Here is a 20,879-nt window from a genome sequence, read left to right as displayed (position 1 = left end):
CACAAGAAACAAGATTACATTGCCTGATATGCCTTTAAAAGCTGCAATGTACAAATGCCTGGACTATAATGAAAACAATATTAAAAGTAATTACTGCAGATAGATGTCCCCTGTCAAGAGAATTATCACCCATGCGTTTTTTTAAGAGTATGATTTTATTCTTGCAGATGGTTGAAGTTCATCGTTTTCATTATAGATGAATCTGCTTATTATGTTCTATAATCACTGATTGGCTAATTTGTTAGTTAAGAATTCTGAAGATACAGAGGAAGGCTGTCATCAAAATATTTGCCAATTTTGACTTCAGGTACATGTAAAACCGGTGATTGAAACTTAAATCTCTACAGATAATTTTCTAATAGAACCATCTTTGCAACCAGCCCCCTGCTGGCCATTCAAATTAATTACTTCTATATTTAGCTTCACTTCTCCGACGTGGGGGCTGCATCCATCATTCATAAAAGCAGAGTATGATTAAAACTTTTTGCCATTCATGAGAAATCCAGTCCAGTAACAGAAATAGAAACACTTTACGAGCATTAGTTGTTTTCCACTGCTGCGACAGCTCTCGGCTAGTAATGGAATTAAGGCAAGGCAAGTTTATTTATAGAGCACAACTCGTACACAAGGCAATTCAAAGTGCTTTACAGCTACATAAAATCACAAGAAGGCAAATAAAATCATTTAAAAAAAAACATAAAAAATAATTAATTAATTAAATTAAAAGCGAAGAGTGCAGATAAAATACTTTCAGGTGTCATATGCACAGCTAAATAGAACTGTTTTCAGCCTGGATTCAAACATTGTCGGAGTTGAGGCCTGTCTCACATTTTAGGAGCATCAAACTGAAACGCAGCCTCACCTTGTTTAGTCCTGACTCTGGGCCCCAGCAGGAGACCCCTCCCTGAGGTTCTCAGAGCCCGAGTTGGTTCATATGGCCAGCACGTTACAGCGTTACGCGTTACATTTTTGACACGTCAAACATAGCACGTGAGGCTCTCTGAGACTGATGTTTTGCTGAAAACAATCCCACATGTATCTGATTCATACACGACAGTGAGAACCAAGTTTTTTTTTCCCCTACTACACAGAGGGAAGAGATGAAGACAGAGATGATTTTTTTTTTTTTTTTTTTTTTTTTCCATCATAGAGCCAAACAATGCCCATTAGTGAGATGTAGTTCTCCTGTTTAGTGAGTTCTGGGTCATCTGATCCTATAGCACACATTACAGTATTGAAATACTGTCAGGGCTCATTTATCACCTCAAACATATCGGATTTGACCTCAGACCTTTTGCTCATGGGGTTGTGCTTATTCTACAGTTTTATTTACTAATACAACTTACTGTTTCTGTATGAAAGGCACTTTACATTTACACCAAATCTAAAGAGTGAAGAAGAATCTGTTCACTCAGAATACAGAACCGTTACAGCTTAAATGTTGCGGCTCGACAACCCTTGCTATGATCCCAGATACAGAATCCTACGAAACCACCGCTGGATGTCATTGTGTTATGCCATTAAATCAGCCAAATGTCTCAGATAACATTTCAACCATCCTATACATTTAAATTTATTTTTTTAAAAGGTAGATATAAATCATATTAGACTTCTAATATCCCGCAAAATAAAACGAACTGACGAAGTATTACTTTATCACAATACTTTAAATTGAACTGAGCAAAAGCAAACACGAACTTAATCGGGAGCTTCTGCAAGCTTCTCATCAGATGAGGCAAAAAGAATCCATCTCGACTTTAGCAAAGGGTTATTTATGTTGAGTCGTCACCTTCATAACTAACCGTTCTGCTTTTCTAATATGAAACCCTTGTTTAGCGGACTTATTTGGGGGACTTCAATTCAATTCAATTCAGTTTTATTTATATAGCGCCAAATTACAACAAATGTCATCTCAAGGCACTTCAATAATACAGTTCGATTCAAGCCAATTGGAGTTCAATTCATTGTAATCATAATCCAATCAAATCCAATTAATCAAATTCAAAAGTGGTCCAATTCATACATACAGAGCCAATCCAAAAACAATTTCCCAGTTAAGGAAGCCAACGGATTGCACCGAAACTTCTCTTGGGTCCAATGTCCCGTCCTGAACGTGCATAAGGCGACTGTGGAGAGAAACAACTCCCTTTTAACAGGAAGAAACCAGCCCATGTCTGCTCAATGGACAATGTTTTCTTTGGCATGTGACATGTGGGAGGGGGGGGTTTGTGTTCAATTTGACGCGAATATGTTTTTAATGCCAAACAGGCAGGACAAGTGGAGTAAGTCCATATCACAGGGGATAAACACAGGCAAACGACTCGTAAAAATCCCAGAAGCAGAAGCTCTGCTAAAACATCCAACTAAAGTAAAAATGCAAGACGTTTAACTCCGCTCATCACTCCGACAGTTGTTGATATTTCACCGTCTATGTTTAGTGAGAGCAAACGCAGCTCATTGGAACAGGCTTGAGCCGAGTTTACTGGTTTCTGTGCTGAGAAAACGGAGGTGGAGTAAAAGTTCAGATTAACGTGTGTCGCAGCGAGTAAATACATCATCAAACAATTCCTACTGTGAATCTGTGCGGCCTCAAGAAAACACTCGTCTTGAAACAAATTCTTCTTTAATTAAAAAAGAAAAAAGAGAGAACCAAAAAAAAAAAAAAAAAAAAAAGCGAGCCAGCTTGTAACGGTAACCAAGGGGCTGGATAGTGACACGAAAACCTGTTCGGAGAGACACTGAACGCATTATTTCAATGTGCAGTTTATACAAATTGTGCTCGGTAACATTTCTATGGAGGCAGTCAGGTCTTCCACCTGAAGTCGTCTCAGCAGAAAGTCACTTGCAAATGACAAAGTTCAATCGGTTAGTAAAGCGTCGAGAGGAAGACGCCACGAAGCTCTTCTCCTACAGAAAACCGTCACTTTGTTATTGTCCCGCACAACTTTCTATAACAGCTAGAGAAAAAAAAAATAGAACACTGACGCCACATGAAAATAAATGCTTCTCACTTATGACCACTGTTAACAATATTTAGCTTATTTCTCTTTTAAAGTCATCTGTGGTTCAGCCAAACGAATGATGACACTGTCCATTCTGTTTGTTCTGTGACAACAAAAACCCCCAACCACAACGTCCTTTTTAAATTCCTCATAAGCAGTACGAGTTTGTGTGTCATAGGACTACAAGTCAAAAATGAAAAACCGATGCTGTAAAAACCGATAGAAAACCCACTTCCTAAAGCAAGTCTGTTAAATTATTTGTTTCCGGGATGAGGGGAAGGTGTCATTATGTCTTTAGCTTCTTTTCCAGGGGTGAGGAGCCCAACTTATTCTCATCTGATCCCACATGAGTCCGTTTCAGAGTGCTCTGTGCTGTGCCTTTTTCTCTCTGTGGCCTGGTGTCTTCAGGTGTAACTCCAGTCTCTACCTCCGACTCTGGGGACGCGCGTGGGTTCTCATTCGCACATGCCCCGACTGGTGCCACAGGCCAGTGCTGCCCATTCACTCCAGGGCTATGTTGGCTCTGGGAGTTGCTGTCAGCAGCCACCAAGCTGTTACAAGCCTCTCTGCTATCAGAGCCGTCTGCAGCCGGTTCCCTCCCCTCGGTCCTGCACGCGTCCAGTGACAGAGGAGATGCAGCTGGATGCTCAGTCCTGTCACCCCCTTCCTCGTTCTCTTGGCTCTCAGGGGACATTACTGGGCTCAGGCACACAAAGTCAGAAGGACTCAGACGTTTTTCCTCCTCACTGGCGCCTCCAATTTGGGGCTTGATTCTGAGGGAGTTTTGTTCGTCGTCTGATGAGGAGGAAGACAGGTCATCAACTGAGATCGACGGGTAACTGCAAGAGTCGATGGCTGAAAACAGAGCCTGTACAGACTCAGGTCGATCCCCAGCTCTTGAGACCACTTGCATGCGCCGGCGCCTCATGGCGTTGCGCCTCCTCACTGCGCTGCACCGCTCCTCGTCGTCACTGCTTGAACTGGAGGTGGATGTGGAGGAGCTGGAGGCCCCAGCGGGAAGAGAAGGAGAGGAGGTGGGGCTGGAAAGTGTGGAATTCTCCCTGGGGCTTGGGGATCGAGGACGGGGCATTGGGTCGAGCCAAAATTCGCTCGAGTCGGAATCCTCATTTACCAGGAAGCCGGACTGTTGGCGCTGGGGTCTGCTTCGTCTCCTGGGGCGCTCATTACCCTCCTCTCCGGCTTGCTCTTCCCCTCCTGACGCCAAGGAGGAAGAGGAGGAGTTATCAGAGTCGCTGTGGTGATCAGCGACAGCGGCAGTGACGGGAGCTGCCGCTGTGGCCCGTGTGGCTCGACGTCCACGGGCATGGAGCTGCATGATGGCCTCCTCACTCAGGTCGCTGTCAGAGTCTGAGCTCCAGCCCTCAATCTCCCGACGCACCAGGGAGTCGAAAAAAGCCATCATGCGTGGATCCTCCTGAATGGACTGGCTGACGTAGTCGTGGGCCAGACCACTACCGCTGTTGAGCACCAGGCTGATGTACTCCTCATGGGTGTAGAGGCTGCGTGACTTGTCCTCCACATGGCCCTCGAGATCACCCAGACTGTCTGGCTGCTGGTATGGACTCCACACCTGCATTGGACAGAAAAGCATTGAGGAGGAATGCTGGAGGGTTTAAAAAAAAAAAAAAAAAAAAAAAAAAAAAAAAAAAAAAAGGAGGAAAAGAAACGTTTAAAACTGGAAACATGCGCGGTCAATATGAGAAAGAGAGAAGTGGAGAGGCCCTGAACAGATTTCCCTCTTCCTGCAGAACACTTGTATGTGTGTCACCTTTCACTCTCTCTGGTAAAATGTAGAAAACAGGGAGCTTTTATGACTGTCCTACCAAACAACAGAAGCTACATTTTTCTTACCCAAGTCTTTGTCTAAATCTTTTGGAAATTTTAAGCTCAACTACAAAATGCTACTGATTATGATGCTGCCTAATCAAGCTTGAACTACAGAGAAGGCTTTTAACAATAACTATTTAGTCGATTGCTTGAAGATGAGTTGCACAAATGCTATTTTATATGTCTTTCTGTTAAATAGAGACACAACACTGGTTCATGTCTAGAGTTGGGATCCTTTTTTATGCACAAGTCAATGTTAAGTGGCTTAAACAAAAACACACTGCTCTGAAAACACTGAAAGTAGCTTAAAAAGCAGCCAATTTCCAAAGAAAAACTTACTGTATGTCAGAGTCTGGCTCTGGGTTTGGAAATACAGTATCTGTGGAAATGTTCCTGTCTGCCATGAGCTAGTTTTTTTTTTTTATATAACACTGTTCCACATCGTTTGTTTCGGAGGACAGTCGGTGATGGGGAAATCCAGTTTTGTTTCATTGCCCACAGCACAAAGGTAAGTTAGGTGGGTTGGATTCATTGGAGATCAATGTCTCACTTAAGGGCATGTCCACTGGGAGACTCACAGTCCACTCACAGAACTGTTTTTCTCACCAACACTTCGTCCTTAAGCTGGAACACTGTCAGGTATGAATAAAAACCTAATGCAATGATCTGCAAATACTTTCAAACCGATATTATATTCAAAATAGAATACAGAAAACAACAAATGTAGAAAGTGAGACATTTGACTTTTTCATTACAATATTAGCCGACTTTGAATATGATAAGGAACATTGAAGATGAGCTAAAGAAGTTGGGGCTGAGCCATGTTTACCACGGCGTAGCATCCCCTCTTCTTTTAACAACAGTCTCTAAACATCTGGGAACTGAGGACACCGGTTTCTGGACCTTTGGGAGAAGAGAGTTGTCCATTCTTGTCTGATATAGGATTCTAGCTGTTCTACAGTCCAGGGTTTTCTTTGTCATGTTTGCATTTCATGATGCGCCCCCCCTTTCAAGTTCACTTGAAATGAGCTTTGGTCCAGAGAAGATGGGGGCGTTTCAGGATCAGGGTCACATATGGCCTGCATTTGTGGAGTATACAGTGAACAGAGCTAAAAAACTATGTTTCTGGATGTGTTGCTGAGTCCACGCAGTGATTTCCATGACAGAATCATGTCTGTTTTTAATGCAGTGCCATCTGAGGGCCAAGAGATCACAAGCATCCAATAATGATATTCAGCTGTGGCCCATATGCACAAAGATGCCTCCAGATTCTCTGAATCGCTTGATAATATTATGTACTGTAGATGGTGGAATATTCAAAGTCAATTCTACATTTAGGAACATTATTCTCAAACTACTCCACAATTTGCTGACAACTCTTTTCCAGGTTACTGAACCTCTGCAAATCTTTACTTCTGAGAGACTATCTCTAAGGTGCTCTTTTTATACCCAATCATGCTACTGACCTGTTGCTAATTAGCCTAATTATTCTCAACTTGTTCCTCCAGCTCTTTCTTTTAGTACCACTTACTTTTCCAGCATTGTCCCTGTCCCAACTTTTTTTAAAACGCGTTGCTGCCATCAATTCAAGATGAGCAAATATCAGGGTTCTAGCTAGCACAAACTTGCGTCACGGCCCGCTACGCTATAATTTTGGACCGCTGCGCTTATTTTGGACCGCTACGCTTATTTTCAATACAGCGTAACGACATTTTGTCTGTATTTATTTGTACAATAACACCAGATCAATGCCATTTTCACCTTTCTGACAAACTTGACACATTTTTCGCGATGGCAGCCAAGAAAGGTTGCGCTGCCTGTCAGTACAACCGCAGACGAAACTGTAGCTCTAGGCAGAGGCACTCCGCGTCCGCGGCTCCTAGAATCTCTGGTAAGAGTGCTCCGTAGCCATGGTTACTCACACACGCAGAAGCGCACACGTAAGGGGATTGGGCAGAAATCATGTTAGAATAGCTGTAGCCTATTTTAACCCGTCCCTATTTGAAGTAAGCAAAAACGGTCAAGGTTGCTGTGCTTTTTCAAAGCTTACAATATGTGATGAGCTGATCAGGTTATCATTTAAGCTGAACGTGCAGTTGACTTGGCGCTCGAGAAAAGAACAGAAAACACTCCTCTCCACGAAAGATGATGGAATAAAGCAACCACAAATGCTCTGTCTCTTTCTCTGTCCTACTTGTTGTCATACCTAGGCTTTACCCTACTGTTTTTGACAATGACAGCCAAGAAAGGTTGCGGAGTAGTTAGTGCAACTGCAGACGAAACAGTAGGCGCTTAGCTCAGCCTGCGTTTTTACCTCTGTCAAGGAGGTTATGTTTTTGGTTGCGTTTGTTTGTCTGTCATCAGGATAACTGAAAAGTGTGTAACTTTAATAAACATTTTTTTCTATTCCTGGTTATGTCTAAGTTTTAATGTCTTCTGACAAGGTCTGTTATGAAGGTAACACACTGCCAAAAGCAAAGATGGGAACATCTCCCATTAAGACTTTATTGTTTTTAAAGTACAATTTCTCCCTTTGGGTACCCCTAGAATGGCCAATTTTTACCTTAAATTTCCAAAATCTCCGCACCCCCCTTCCGCACCATCCCCCCCGGCTTGGTTGCTACGCTCCCTCGTCTACACCACTACGCTATAATTTCATCCTAGCTAGAACCCTGAATATCCTCCACGAAATGGTAAAATGTCACACTTTCATCAGTTGATGTGTTTGTTTTTTTTGTTTAAGTATGAATAAAATAATTTTTTGGAAATTTGCAAGTCACAGCCTTCTCTTTTGTACTTTTTTGGAATTGGGGCTGCATTTCCTAAAATTGGACCGTTTAACCTCGAGTCTTTAAATTAGCTATGTTCTGTTACTGACCTTGATGACTTTCTCCACTCCGGAGGAGCAGATCATGTAGGTGTGAGGGTTGAAGCGGACCTGGTTCACTATGGAACGGTGACCCTTCAGGACCATGAAAGCTCCGTTTACCACACGACCAGGGCCTCCTTAAAAGGAAGAGTTTGTAATGTGATGGGAGCAGACAAAATATATGAGCTCAGTGTCACAGACGCAGACAAAAAGGACTCATTAAAACCAAACAAATTCAGCTATGCACTTTTTCACCCTGAGACAGAAAAAACAGACTGAGAAACAACAGTAAGAATCCTCATCGTGTGCCATTTGTCTGACCCCCAGATAGGCAGTGTGCACATACTTTCAGAGTGAGAAACAGCAGGGAAAAATGAACGCCACAAATGTGTCAGGTGGTGCCTAAGAGCTACAAATACCACATTCTTGGACTGTTGAATTTTAGGGGATTTTCTTCCCACAGTAATTAACATTTGAGTAATGTTAACAGTAAGAATAAGTGCAGTAGTAATTTCTTAAGTCTTCGGCATCAATTTCTCCCTTTAGTTCCGGCATAAGGGAACATTCTACCTTAAATTGGTGCCTATTAGTAGAAGAAACGAACCAAATGAACGGTGGGCAAACCTCAGTCTGGAAGAGGACAGAGAGGTCCGTTATATTTTCTGTGACAAATCAGGTTTGTTTGGTCTAAACGGAAGCCCTGTTTTATATTGATGAAAATAATTACTTTAAAAAGACTAAATCACACACACAGTCGAATCAGAGCTAATTTCCCCATTGCTGTGCAGATTAGACCAATGACAATCTAACACTGGGGTCAAAGCAATTCAATCATTCTCCTTTTGTCATGTAGGAAAACAAAAGCCATAATGATGAAGCACGCTCCAGATATCAGCATTCGGTAATGTAAACAGATTGAGTAACTCACCTGCTTCTGGGTCCTTTGGGATTTTCCACATGTAAAGATTGAAGTCATCCGATCCGGACAGGATGTACTGAGGAGGAAAACAAATTTATGCTTTGATTTAAGTCTGATTCAATTCACATATAAAACAAAAACAAAAACAAACAAAAAAAAAACCTTCTACCTCACCTTAAGGGAGAGGAAATCTAAAATATATGTAAGCGAGTAAATGAACACTGAGGCGTTCGGTCTACAGCACAGCCACCGCATCTCATCACAGTGCCGTGTGTCAAACTGTGCGATCAAACACAGTCTTTATGCGACATGACAGCCTGACCTTGTAGAGCTCCTGCTCTCTGCCTGAACTTATAATAGACTTCACGAACAGGTGGCTTCACTTAAACCAGTCACTTAAAGTGACTTTTCACACAGTCAGGATGGGGGGGACGATCTCCATTCTTTTGATATGTATGTCTACGAAAATGATAAGTAGAGATAAATCAATTACAAGGAGATGACCACGATGCCCTGGCTTTACTGGAGGGTTACTGGTAAAGCGTCCAATCAAAGCTCACGCACAACTGAAGGCCCATCATAGCTATAAGATTACTCAAATTTTGTGCTTTTTTTCGGTCACAGTTATGCAAATCTTTTCCCCCCTCTTTGGCAAATATTGTGCTGATCTCTGAAAGCTTTCGGCCCGATTATCAGACATTGTAACAGCCCTGCTGTTCATTTTTAGATTACGTAAGATTTATTTCAAAGCCAAACAGCAGTCTCCTGTATTTTCAACAACAGGAGAAGAAATCCACAGGAACCTCTCCTCAGGAATGAAAAACGATCCCTCCGTGCGCTCAGACTGTTACTCAGACTCGGTGTGGCTGCAGGGCACATGAGCACGCTCTGACCTGAACACCTGCGTGCTCTGCCTCAGCCTCCCAGAGGACGCATCGGGTAGGAATGTTGCACCCAAAACTCCCCCGCTTTCCCTTCAATCAATTTCATGCTGTAAGTCGTCTCTGTGCCTCTGCTCTCGCACCACGCCGAGAAAATCCTCGACCGCCTGTGGCGTCAGTGTGACGAGATCACTGCGAAGCGGGGTGCGGTTCAGGGAAACGGTTGTCAAACCTCAATCGTGTTCTTTGTCACTTATCGACTCTCTAAACTGTGCAACTTTAGCCAGACTCGTGTTCTCACTGACTCTGTGAAATATTTGACAGAAAGAGTCTAGATTTGACTTCTTAGCTTGAGAAATTCTCCAGCTGCAACTTCCAGTACGAAACTAACCTGTTGGCACAGACTGGGAGGTGTGAATGAGGCCAACGACACGCCCAGATATGAACAGAAAAAGCGTACAGAGCACTTGAAAGGAAGATTTTTCTTACGGTACAAGTTAAGCTTTTAGATGTTATTCCTTAACATCAAACTGAAACTCCATTAAGGTTTCATTCAAAGGTATTAAAGGTATTTCAGGTTTCCTCTTGGGAATTCCTTAAAATGATTGAAACTGTTGCACAAACGATGTAATAAAGTCGGGTACCTCCAACTGTACCTTAACCAACACACGGGCCGAGTTTATGGAAATAAATGAGGAAATTAATACTAATTTACGATTTGCCTCATCGTTTGCGGTCAGATCTACTTTCCAGAGCTGTGTTCTTTCAGCCGCTGCGGAGTTAACCATTCCTTCCATGTTTTATACTGCAAAACTTTTCCACTTAGTTACCGGCAAGCGGGGTTCATGTCTACAAGTCAACGGCGTGCCGATTTAATCCTTGTTACCCGTCTGCTGGGACGCCGCGGTGAAGTTCAGTCTACACAAGAGGCGGAAGAGGTGGAGATACTTGGCTTCCCAACAGTGTGTGCACACCTGTCAGGATTCAAGTGCTCACACAACATGAGGATCACTTTATGAACAGTTAGAATCAAGACTCGCTCAACATCCAGTTAGTTTGTATTCATAAAGATCAAATAACTATTTCGGTTTTCTTCTAACACGACCTTATGTTTCTTCAGTGCGATATTAGTTCAACAGTAACGCTCATCAGCAGTTTCAGCGCATACAGCAGGATTTCGCTGCTGTAAAAAAACAACTTTAATGCAGTAAGTGCTTCAACTAACGTCCTCCGATTAAGCCTTAAGACAAACACGGTGTGTGTTAGTTTACAGGTTCCATATTTTTCCGTTGTGGCCCATTCTCTTTTGTGTCCGATTGGCTGTAGCTCCTTGTTGACGGCTTCCTCAGCGCTCCGCCTCATCCGACAGCCCATTAAAAATATTTGTAAAAAATATAGATATTGGGTCTCAGTTTTGCCATCTATTTTTCATCATTTTTTCCCCCATGATTTTTTATCAAAAGGCTCCTCATCAGTCCCCGTTCAATTCAGCTCCAGTTCCTTATCTAACCTGGCAGCAGCTGAGTAGACTATAACCTGCTTCCTAGCTGTACATTCTTGGCTTCTTTCTGCATTTTTTTTTTAACCTCCCTCCTTCACTGATGCTGGGGATGATCATTTTTGCGAAGCCCTCACGAACTCGACTGACACCCACGGATAATGTTAACATAATAAACATGACTGCAGGCTGATGTAATGTCTGAGGAGGACCAACGGGAGGATCAGTAGCCGAGTACAGGGGCTCCTGGTGTTCCTCTTGCACTGCAAAGGTCCCAATTCCAGTGAGAACAAATATATACCTCTATTTTTGTTCCTTTTATTGATCCCATAAGTTGTGGATATTTTCCCTACATTCATTTTAAGTAACCACAAAGTCAGTAAAAACAATCTTTCCACCGTTCTGCATTTCTAATCTGCTTGCCATTTCAGGAGCTAAATCATACTCCTCATACTTTAATTTGTTTCATATGTCCATGAAATAGAAGAATGTACTCCTTCTGCGCAGCATTTCCCTGAATGTAAAGGGAGGTATTTACAGGGAGTGATGCCATCTCAATTTAGATTGCACCCATCCTCTTATAATAGCAATTTTTCCAGCAGCAGTTTTGATTTAGGATTCTCATGATGTAGTGACCCACCTGATCTCTGTCCCCAGCAAAGCAGCAGCTTTTCATGGTGCACGAGTTGAAGTAGCCCTGGTTGTCAAACTGGAAGCTGGGCAGGCGGGAGTGCAGCTCGTAGAGGACAGGTGGCAGGCGGCGGCGCAGAGCCAGCAGCTGTGTGCCGGTGCTGTTGAAGCGAACGCTCATGGCGCTCTGCAGCGACATGCTGCCTCCGTAACGGAGCAGTGAGCTGAGAGGACGGGAGGAGAGAGCGTATTAGACCTGTGTTAGATCATAAAATACCATAATGATAATCACAAAGTGGGACTTTGGAACAGAGGAGCAGGTCATCCTTGATGTTGGAATAATGTGGCACACTGAAGTATGATCCGACCCCACGACGTTGTGGACTGTGGGGACACGTTGAAGACATTCTGTCGCCTCTAACTCTAAAACTAATTAAAATTTTTTAATAATTTTTTTTTTTAACTAGAACAGAGCGACAGTCTACGAATGCTTTAAGTGACCCGAGTTAATACAATGTCTCGATGGGCTGATTTTTAAATCCCAATTTCTGATGAATTTTGCCGTCTGACAAAAGAAACGGAAAAATAAGTGAATGAGCGCTGCTTTACTGGCAATTCAGCTGCATGAATGTAAACTTAAACTTTACTGTTTTTACAAAAAGATGAAACTTCGGAGCATGAGCCCTGGTCCGCTTGAGTCTAGCTGAGTCTGACCGTGCAGGTGTACTTCAAACTATAACTGTATTATCTGAGTGTTTTAGTGCATGTTGGTCAGATTAACATGCATTTTAAAAGTCCAGTTTTAGTCAGACTAACGTGATCATTTATTACTTTCTTGTTCAACGTAAATAAATGCTCACTGTAAATGCTCGCTGTGATAGCAGAGATGTTAAAGTTTTGCTTTGACTAAAACAACAGTCAGTGATTCATTCGTTAGATAAAATTCCCTCATTAGGGAGGGGCATGTTGTTAAAGTGTACTGATAAAACATTATGCAATTTCCAGGTGCTTCTTTTCAGATTTCCCCGATGCTTTGAAGACATAAAAAGTACTCGTCAGGGAAAATAAAACAAAAAAGTGTCTGCAGTTACCAGAAGATTAAAGAGACAAACCATACTTAATGACTCCGATAGAGTAAATATTCAATATTTCGTGAAATACCTCTCAGGAAGCCATTTTCTAATCTAAAAGTAATCTGAGGGCATTTCAACTCGCATATGCTAAAAGTGTCAGAGCCAACAGAGGGGCAGGAGACATGGCTCCCTCATTTCTGTTGACCTTTTTTATGTTTCCCAGTAGCCTGAGCACACTTCAGTGTTTTCATCATCTTGGTATAAATATTTTTTTTCTTTGTTCTTTTTCCAAATTTTTTCCAATGAAAAAGTTCTGCATTTTGGAAGAGACGGACTGTTTTTAACAGTAAGGAAACAGCGCCATCTGGTGGACGCGAGGAGAAAACATGCCTGGTTCTAATAACTGAGCATGAAACAACTTATGGACATAAAACTATGCTAAATAATTATTTATTTATTTTTTTTTTATTTAAAAAAAAAATAAAATAGAACTTTTGTCAATAGACAAAAACATAAAATGTCTGACCTTCGTGGCTTGCGGATGTCCCACAATCCAATGCCCTCCTTGGAGTTGGCTGTGGCGAGCAACCTGGGCTCCACAGGGTTAAACATAACACTGTGGAAGGCTGAGGGGTAGCTGGCCAGGCAGAATGGCTCTGAAGGATGAGATGACAAACGCATGAACACCAACGGTGAAACTTTTCTGACTCTTCTGACTGAATCCATTTCATCCAGATTCAATCCAGACACACATGTTTCTCTCAATGCAAGGCTGAATTCGTACAGATTTTACAATTAAGTGACACTCTTGTAAACCAGCAGACAAACCATGTAATTAAAGAAGTTAAGCCAAGACAACACCTGTGCAAGATCTGCCTCACGAGTGTCTACAAAGATTCTTGACCATAAAGCTTTCCTCACCATTTGAGTCTAATGATTATTAAAACTTTACATGTGACAGTGTGGGGCCTCTGAAGGGTTTAGAAATGCGTTTTTCCTGGATGCCAGAATCTGCATCACATTGAGAACAAGACCAATTTTATACGTTTTTATTTCAAAAGTGTTACTGAAATGCGTCACCACGACAGGCCTGGCAAAACACCTTCTCAGAGAAGCAGATGTGTGCAAAGTGAGCAGTATCGTAGTGCACTGTTACAGGACTGGATGTGCACGTGATTATTCAAGTAGCAACACACTGTGGATTCATTTTGTGAAAAGTCAGGAGCACATCGTGGGGGTCTGAGGGCTGCACGCCTACTCAGAGAACCAAAGTTTTAAGGGTTTGGAGCACATATTCATGTTATATTCAGGATATATTCACCAACACGATGCAAGTAATGCACAACTGTTGGTTGCTTAGTCCACAGCTGAAAGGTGGCTAACAATGTTCAATATTTAATTAAACGTTCATTAATGTTTGGCTGAGTGTTTAACAACACACTGTCTGGGATGTGACAAACTAAGAATTTAGAATCTTAAATAAAAGGGTTTGCCTACTACTTCCATCCTTTCAAAGTGGGATATCAGCGCACTATCCAGCCAATATATAAAGCATGCTGGCAGGAATGGAGGACTGATCGCTGCTTAATGTATTATTAGGCCGCCTTGGTCACAAGGAGGATTTCTAAAATAGAAGGATGTGGACGTCATGCAAGACGATCCACTGCATTTTTAACGCCGAATCGAGTCTCACCTGCTACACATTCCCTTTCTGTCCAACAGAGTCACTTTAAATACACTCTATGATGGTTTGTGGGAAGAGTTTTTAATTACAACCACAACTTGTGTACACAAGGCCATCACAAAGTTAATTTTTGCATGTTATTTAAGTGTGTGTTGTACAGTAATTTGGGCTGGTTTCACCAGTGTGAGCACAGACCTTGGAACATTTTTATATAAAACTCAGAATGTTTCCTGTGTTTTTTTCTCCCAACTCTTCTTAATCCACCGTAATCCAAACACACTTCAGCAGTATACACTTGCAGACTGGGAGAAAACATTTCTAGCAATCGTGACTTTCCTGACAGTCACCCACAAACATCACCGACTTCTCATTTATGGACGGTTTGAACCTCAACTGAAAATGAGGACATTTTTTAAAAAGTGTCCATTTTTGGGTGGGGTGGGGGGGTACCTGTACAAACTGATTCATAGTCTAATCCGTCCCTTACCTCGATGCGGATGTTCGCGAGTGTCCCAAATAAGAACACGGCCGTCGTCGGAGGAGCTGGCAAACACATTGTCGTTGACGGGGTTGACAGACAGGCTGTATACAGCATCAATATGCAGGAACACGTTCAGAGTTTCCCTTCTGCAAAAGCAACAATCATTCCCGCGTCAATTAAATCGCTAAACGTGAGGACAAATGCTGCAGCAAGCCGTTTCATCGCAGAATTTTTCTTTTAATAGCTGTGAGAACCTCAAAGTGGTTGAGCAGTTACGTGTGTGTCTTTACCCACCTCTCCACATCATGAAGAATCACCTGTTCGTCATTTCCTGTGAAAAAGAGCACACACAAATCAGATCACAAGGTGAAGTGTTTTTTGCACTATAAAACATGCGTTCTTATTTCAACATACATCACGTTTGTTTAACTTGTATTTGAATTCAAGGCTCTGTGTAATTACAGCTTGTTGTCTAATATATTTGGCCCAATGCAGTCCTATTTACATCAGGGCCCCAGACTGCTACCTTTTAGCCCAGTTTCTACATTTATGTGCGACTTTGTCAGGACGTTCATTTATTCTTATGAGAGTCTCTTAACGGATGGATTTAATGGATTCAAGTGACGCTCCTTAAGTTGCCTGTAAAATTACAAGTGCTACTTGCAGCCTTGTAGTCTGGAGCTGTGGTTTATATTCAGGTAACTTTTATTTAACTGCCCTAAGCTGCAGTGTTAACTTGGTGTTGATCATGTTCTGCATCAGTCTTCTGAAGTATCGATCAGATTTTTCTCCAAAGAGAATAACAAGTCTGCTATTCTTGTAAGAAGAGCCAGTAAAAACATCTCAGGGATTCTGTCTTCTCTTACCGCCGGAGAAAACCTTTGTGTTGGTACTGTCAAAGGCAAGGCAGAAGATGTTGGAAAGGTGCTCGCCCTTCAGTTTCACCGGCATGGATTGGCCATGGATGGCTTTGTCCATGTGCCACAGAAGCACCCGGCGGTCATCTCCTCCTGCAGTAAAAGATGCTCCGTTACCACCAAAATTTGTAGAAAAACTATCACTGCTCTTCCCGGGGCTACTTCAAATTTCAAGGAGAAGTTTTTCTCATCCAATACATCTGAACTGTACAGATTTCAATTCCTTCTGTGGCTAACTTGTGACTTTATTCAGAATAAATGACAAACAATGCAAATAGTGAAGAACATAGGTAAAACCCCACTGGATTGCATTTGAAGCTAAATCTGGAGAGAAAGATGCCATTTAAACAACACACCAAAGTGAACATTTCATTAAAGCTGTTTTTAAACAAAAATCTCTTTGATTCCTCAAGGTGATGGAGTAAAAAAAAGAAGAAAAAAAAAGTCCATTCAACGAGATGCACCTTGTCAGGTGGAGTCAAGCTGATATGGTGGAATTTCAGTGAACTGCAGCACCAATGTGCAAACATACCAAGCAGAGCCAAAATGGCAAGCCACAGGCTGTCACACAGGGCCATATGATTGTTTGCAATCCCCCCCGGAACATAAATGACGTTGTGATTTCAGGAGGCCGGGGTGATTATACTAATCACAGCGGAAAAAAATAGACTTCAGTGACGACACTTATCATTTTCAGCACTGACATAATTAAGTGGTCCCGTGTTGCTGTCCTATGAGCTGCTGACTGTTTGGCTTACCGCTTGCTTTGCTAGCTAGCTAGCTAGCAAAACAGGCTACGCTAACTTAGCATCAGCTAGCCCAGTAGCGTTTCAGCTGACAACCTGGCGACTAGCGTTAGCATGCTAACAAATTAAAACTGTGCAAGCTAGGGGAAGGAGGGTTTGTCAACTTACCAGACACAAGCCACTCTCCGCCGTTGTTGGAGAACTCAATGGCGTTAACGCAGCCAAAATGTCCGAGCATATCTTTCTTGTACAGGCTGGTGCAGCCTGCCAGCCTACGTCTCTGGAATTCCTCCTTCAAGAGCGGGTTCCCAGCCAGCTCTCTGCGGGACAGAAAGCCCACTGAGGAGCGCATACCGCAGCCCTTCAGCTCCTTCATTTTCACCACGCTTAAAAAAAAGATTAAAATTCAAAACAAAAAGCCTCGCTCTGCTTTTGTTTTAACCACTGAACCATGGACACCTGCTCGTGCAGAAGGGTGGATGTGACTCACGACTGTTGCAGCTCTTTTTTTGTCAACATTATGGTGGATAGGAGCTGGCAGCCTGCTGATGTCGACGTTGTTTCGTGCCTCCTCTGCCTCTCAGCAGTCCCAGCAGCAGCTTCCTGCTCCGGTGGAAGATCTGTTTTCTCCCCCCCTCTGTGTCATTCGGCATCAGCAGCCAGGAGTAAACTCCTATCAACAACATTAAAACGACAAACCACTGATGTTATGCTTTAAATTTTCCGGAACTGTGCCCTGCATGAACCATAGTTCAGTGTACTTGGCCTCTTCCTTTCACATTTTCTTTACTTTTGTTTGGCACTTAAATCGGAGGCGTTAGTGATTTACACGGATATTCCTAGTTTATGAGTCCGTTATTCAACTGAGAAAAACGGTATTTTCACCTCAATAACAAAAAAACCCCTTATATTTAGGTTTCATTATGATGGCATTGGGTGTTAAATCTAGAAAACCTTAATATTGAGGAAAAAAAGAACAAATGCCATACTTTAAATGTAAAAGCAGTGCTTTCTGTTTTAGTCAGCTGAGATTGACTTTTGTTTTTTTAATTTATTTTATTACTTTTGCACGGGACAGAAAGTTCATTTTCATTATAGATAAATTATAAATACCGTGTTTTAAAAAAACGGGTTGACACGTTCTAAAACAAGAAACTTTACAATCCTTGTTTTGTCCAAACAAACAAAAAAATAACCCAAATATCAAAATGAGTGAGAACAAGATTTAAAAAAAAAAGGTGTGAATAAAAAAAAATGTAAATATCATAAAAATAAAAATAAATTATTTTTTAAAATTATTTATTTAAAACAGGGACAATGCACAAAAGCATTAATCTTGAGAGAAGAGATGCCTTGTGCCAGGTTGTAGTAACATTTGCTAATTTCCACCTGTAGTCCCTGGGCACGTAAGTTAAGAACAGATTAAGATGTCAAATATGATAGATAAAAGTAATATGCAGACCATAATTTTTTTAAAATAGACAAAATACAATGGCAAAAAAAGAGAAAGGAAAACAGGAAACAAGGGTGCCAAAATCATGAAGTGCACAATAGGGATCCACAGCACATACTCTCTCTTACTCTCATCACACATTCAAACACAAGCACACACACAGATAACAGTCCAACTTTCCCCTTCCCCATCCTCCCCCAACAACCACACTCATTACCCACACCAGCAACCAGACACATATACACACACACTCACATGTCACTCAATGTGTGCAAGCTTGCTTGCTTAATAACCAGCGCTTTGCTAAGCATGAGAATGTGTGGGGATTTATACATGAGGTCATTTCTGTGGGAAGGACATTCCACTGACTTATGGCCACACATGCAAAAGAAGAGCTACCAAACTGAGTTCTGCGTTGAGGAATGCTAAACTCACCCCTTGTAATAGACCGAGTTACTCGTGCTGTGTTTTCGGAGCAGAGCACCACGGCGCCAAAGTTCCATGTCGTATATGATAATCTGGCGGTCTCTCAGTATAGTTTAAGAGAGGTGAAGCAGCAGTACGTGCCACTCTACTGCTACCTGCCGCAATTTTTGGTTATCATTATAAACCAATATTTCTTTCCCAATAGGACATAGAAATACATGGCACACGCTGGCAGAGAGACATTTCACTATTGCATGGACACTTTCAGCTAATTAAACATTTGATGACAGCTATAATATGCTTATGATACCCTTTAGAGATTTAAGAACTTTTTGCAACTCTTTACCTGCCATCTAATAATCTACACAGCAGAAATGAAAGCAGTTTTGCCAGCATGTGAATGGATGCAAAATAAACATTTAGAAAAGGATTTGTTTGGTCCCTCTCTCTTTTTTAAGACAAAAAAAGCAATTTAGTCTGAGTGTATCAGCAGTACGATCACTCAGACTCACTTTCTTTAAGCTCCTTCTGCTGTAGTCCTGCTGCACGCGGAAATCAGCTCAGTTCATTTGGGTTCCAGCACATGTGGATGTGGACGGGAAATGATCAAGAAGAATGCCTTGGGCAGACAGGTTCTGAACAGGGACACGGCTGAGGTGGCACTTGGTAAAAAAAAAAAAAAAAAAAAAAAGGAAGCAAAAACAGCAATAATATCAAACATTTTGAAAAGAGATTGCAGCACTTGTGTAAAATAGAGGGGAAAGGAATGCTAGAAAGGAGTTTGGGCCGACAGGTTAAGAGCAGAACATTGATTGGGAAACATGGGGCAGTGTGAGGGGGACGTCATGAGGGAGAAACAGTGGAGCATATTGCCAAGGTGTTGCAAATATCAGGAGACCAGAGCAAAACTTATGCGAGCGTTTAGAAATAACTGAGCACAAGAGATTTGTGTATGTGTTTTTACTGAGAGGGGAACGAGGAGGTAGAAGTGCAGCTCTCTTTCATTTTCTGGAAGAAACCTTAATCGTGCTCAGAATATAGTTTTTGCACTTGCAGTTTTTTTTTAGGTTTGTGTACTGTGTTTTCACTGGGATGTGAGGGTGGATTTGAAGAATCCAATGAGTCGTATAGTTGATATTTCACCTCCAAAAAAGCCAAAAGACAAACAAGAAAAAGAAGAAGAAGTGTTAATATGGGATCTGTATTGTTGAATAAACATGCTATAGATGAATGGAGCATTGTAGTTTTTTTTTTTAGAACTAACAAAATATTTGGAAATGTATTTGTGGATGACAGCTGGGATAAGCTCCAGCCCCTTTGCCGGGACCCTGAGTTTGATTAGGTTGGTCAATATTGCAAAGAAATTAAAACGTGGAAGGAATCTGGTGGGTAAAATGGAGATTCCAATACTTGGTGTAAAATATAAAACCCATGCTTGTTACAAGAAAGAAGATTTGTTGAGTTACAAATGTGAAATGACATGGGAACAAGTTGGAGGGAGTGGATCATTTTCATTTGGGTGCATTTTCGCTGGAGATTAACACGGAGGGAACATAAGAAGTGTTGAATTCAAGTATCATGAGGTTACTTACAAGAGTAACAGAGGGAGCAGACAGAACTTGATTCAAACCCTCGGTCAACAACAAGATTAATCTATCAGAGGATAGCATATAGATCAGCAGCAGCATCTTTACTTTTGAGGCCAGATGAAGTTCAGGCGGAGGCATCATGAGTTTATTGAGGAGCAGTGAGGACATCCTCAAAGCGCAAACTTTAAGCCGAAGCAGGGGAAATGTTGCTATGTGTCCAACAGCCGCTGCAACTTGTGAATTATTGGATAAATCTGAGGCGGCATGGAGACAGTGATCCAACTAAGAGGGTGTTACATGTCAGCAGGGAGTGGGCGAGAATACAAAAATCTAGTTTGAGCTGGACAGGAGATGCAACAATATAGGAAAACAAAGTGTTTGAGAGAGATCTTTGCCTTGCATTAAGCTGTATTTTGGTCTTTAATCTATATGTAGTTGCTTGAAACTCGGGTGACTGAAGTTAATTCAGATTAAAGCTTGTAATGAAAGTGCTGATCTGATGAGGGAACTTTTCACATATAACATGACGTTTTACACATTTATAACTGAGCATATATGTGCAGAACTGATTTCAAGCCCAGCAACATTATCTGGGTTTGTTTTAGAGCTTGGATCTCGTATGTTTGGTCAGACTAACGTGTTTATATGCACTTTTAAGAACAGCAGAAAGTGATGTTTATATGTCTCAGATTACGGCACACATGACACTTCCAAATTTATAGATGAACACACAACTATATGTTTCATAATCAAGGTGAATCTGTCAAGCATGTCTAAAATAGAATGTAATGAATTTATGGAAAATAGGGGGGGGGGGGGAGATTAGAAGTATTTTCAGTCAAATAACCTTTCACAATGGAAAA

General features: G+C 41.7%; 1 protein-coding gene across 1 annotated transcript; it reads right to left on the bottom strand.

The window, feature by feature from the left end:
* Positions 1–225: 225 nt before the first annotated feature.
* dcaf5 (ddb1 and cul4 associated factor 5) lies at positions 226–17,133 on the bottom strand. The gene is made up of 9 exons (XM_075448118.1): positions 16,717–17,133; positions 15,752–15,895; positions 15,180–15,216; positions 14,892–15,031; positions 13,247–13,376; positions 11,658–11,871; positions 8,648–8,714; positions 7,729–7,856; positions 226–4,593 (listed from the first exon to the last, which is right to left on the bottom strand). The coding sequence occupies exons 1-9, from the start codon at positions 16,922–16,924 to the stop codon at positions 3,289–3,291; spliced, it is 2,373 nt and encodes a 790-aa protein (XP_075304233.1). The 5' UTR covers positions 16,925–17,133; the 3' UTR covers positions 226–3,288.
* Between the last annotated feature and the right edge of the window lie 3,746 nt (positions 17,134–20,879).

This window comes from Odontesthes bonariensis, chromosome 17 (genome assembly GCF_027942865.1).
Source record: "Odontesthes bonariensis isolate fOdoBon6 chromosome 17, fOdoBon6.hap1, whole genome shotgun sequence".
Lineage (NCBI taxonomy): Eukaryota > Metazoa > Chordata > Actinopteri > Atheriniformes > Atherinopsidae > Odontesthes > Odontesthes bonariensis.
Note: the sequence above shows the minus strand (reverse complement) of the source record. Positions and strands in the feature narration are given on the sequence as shown.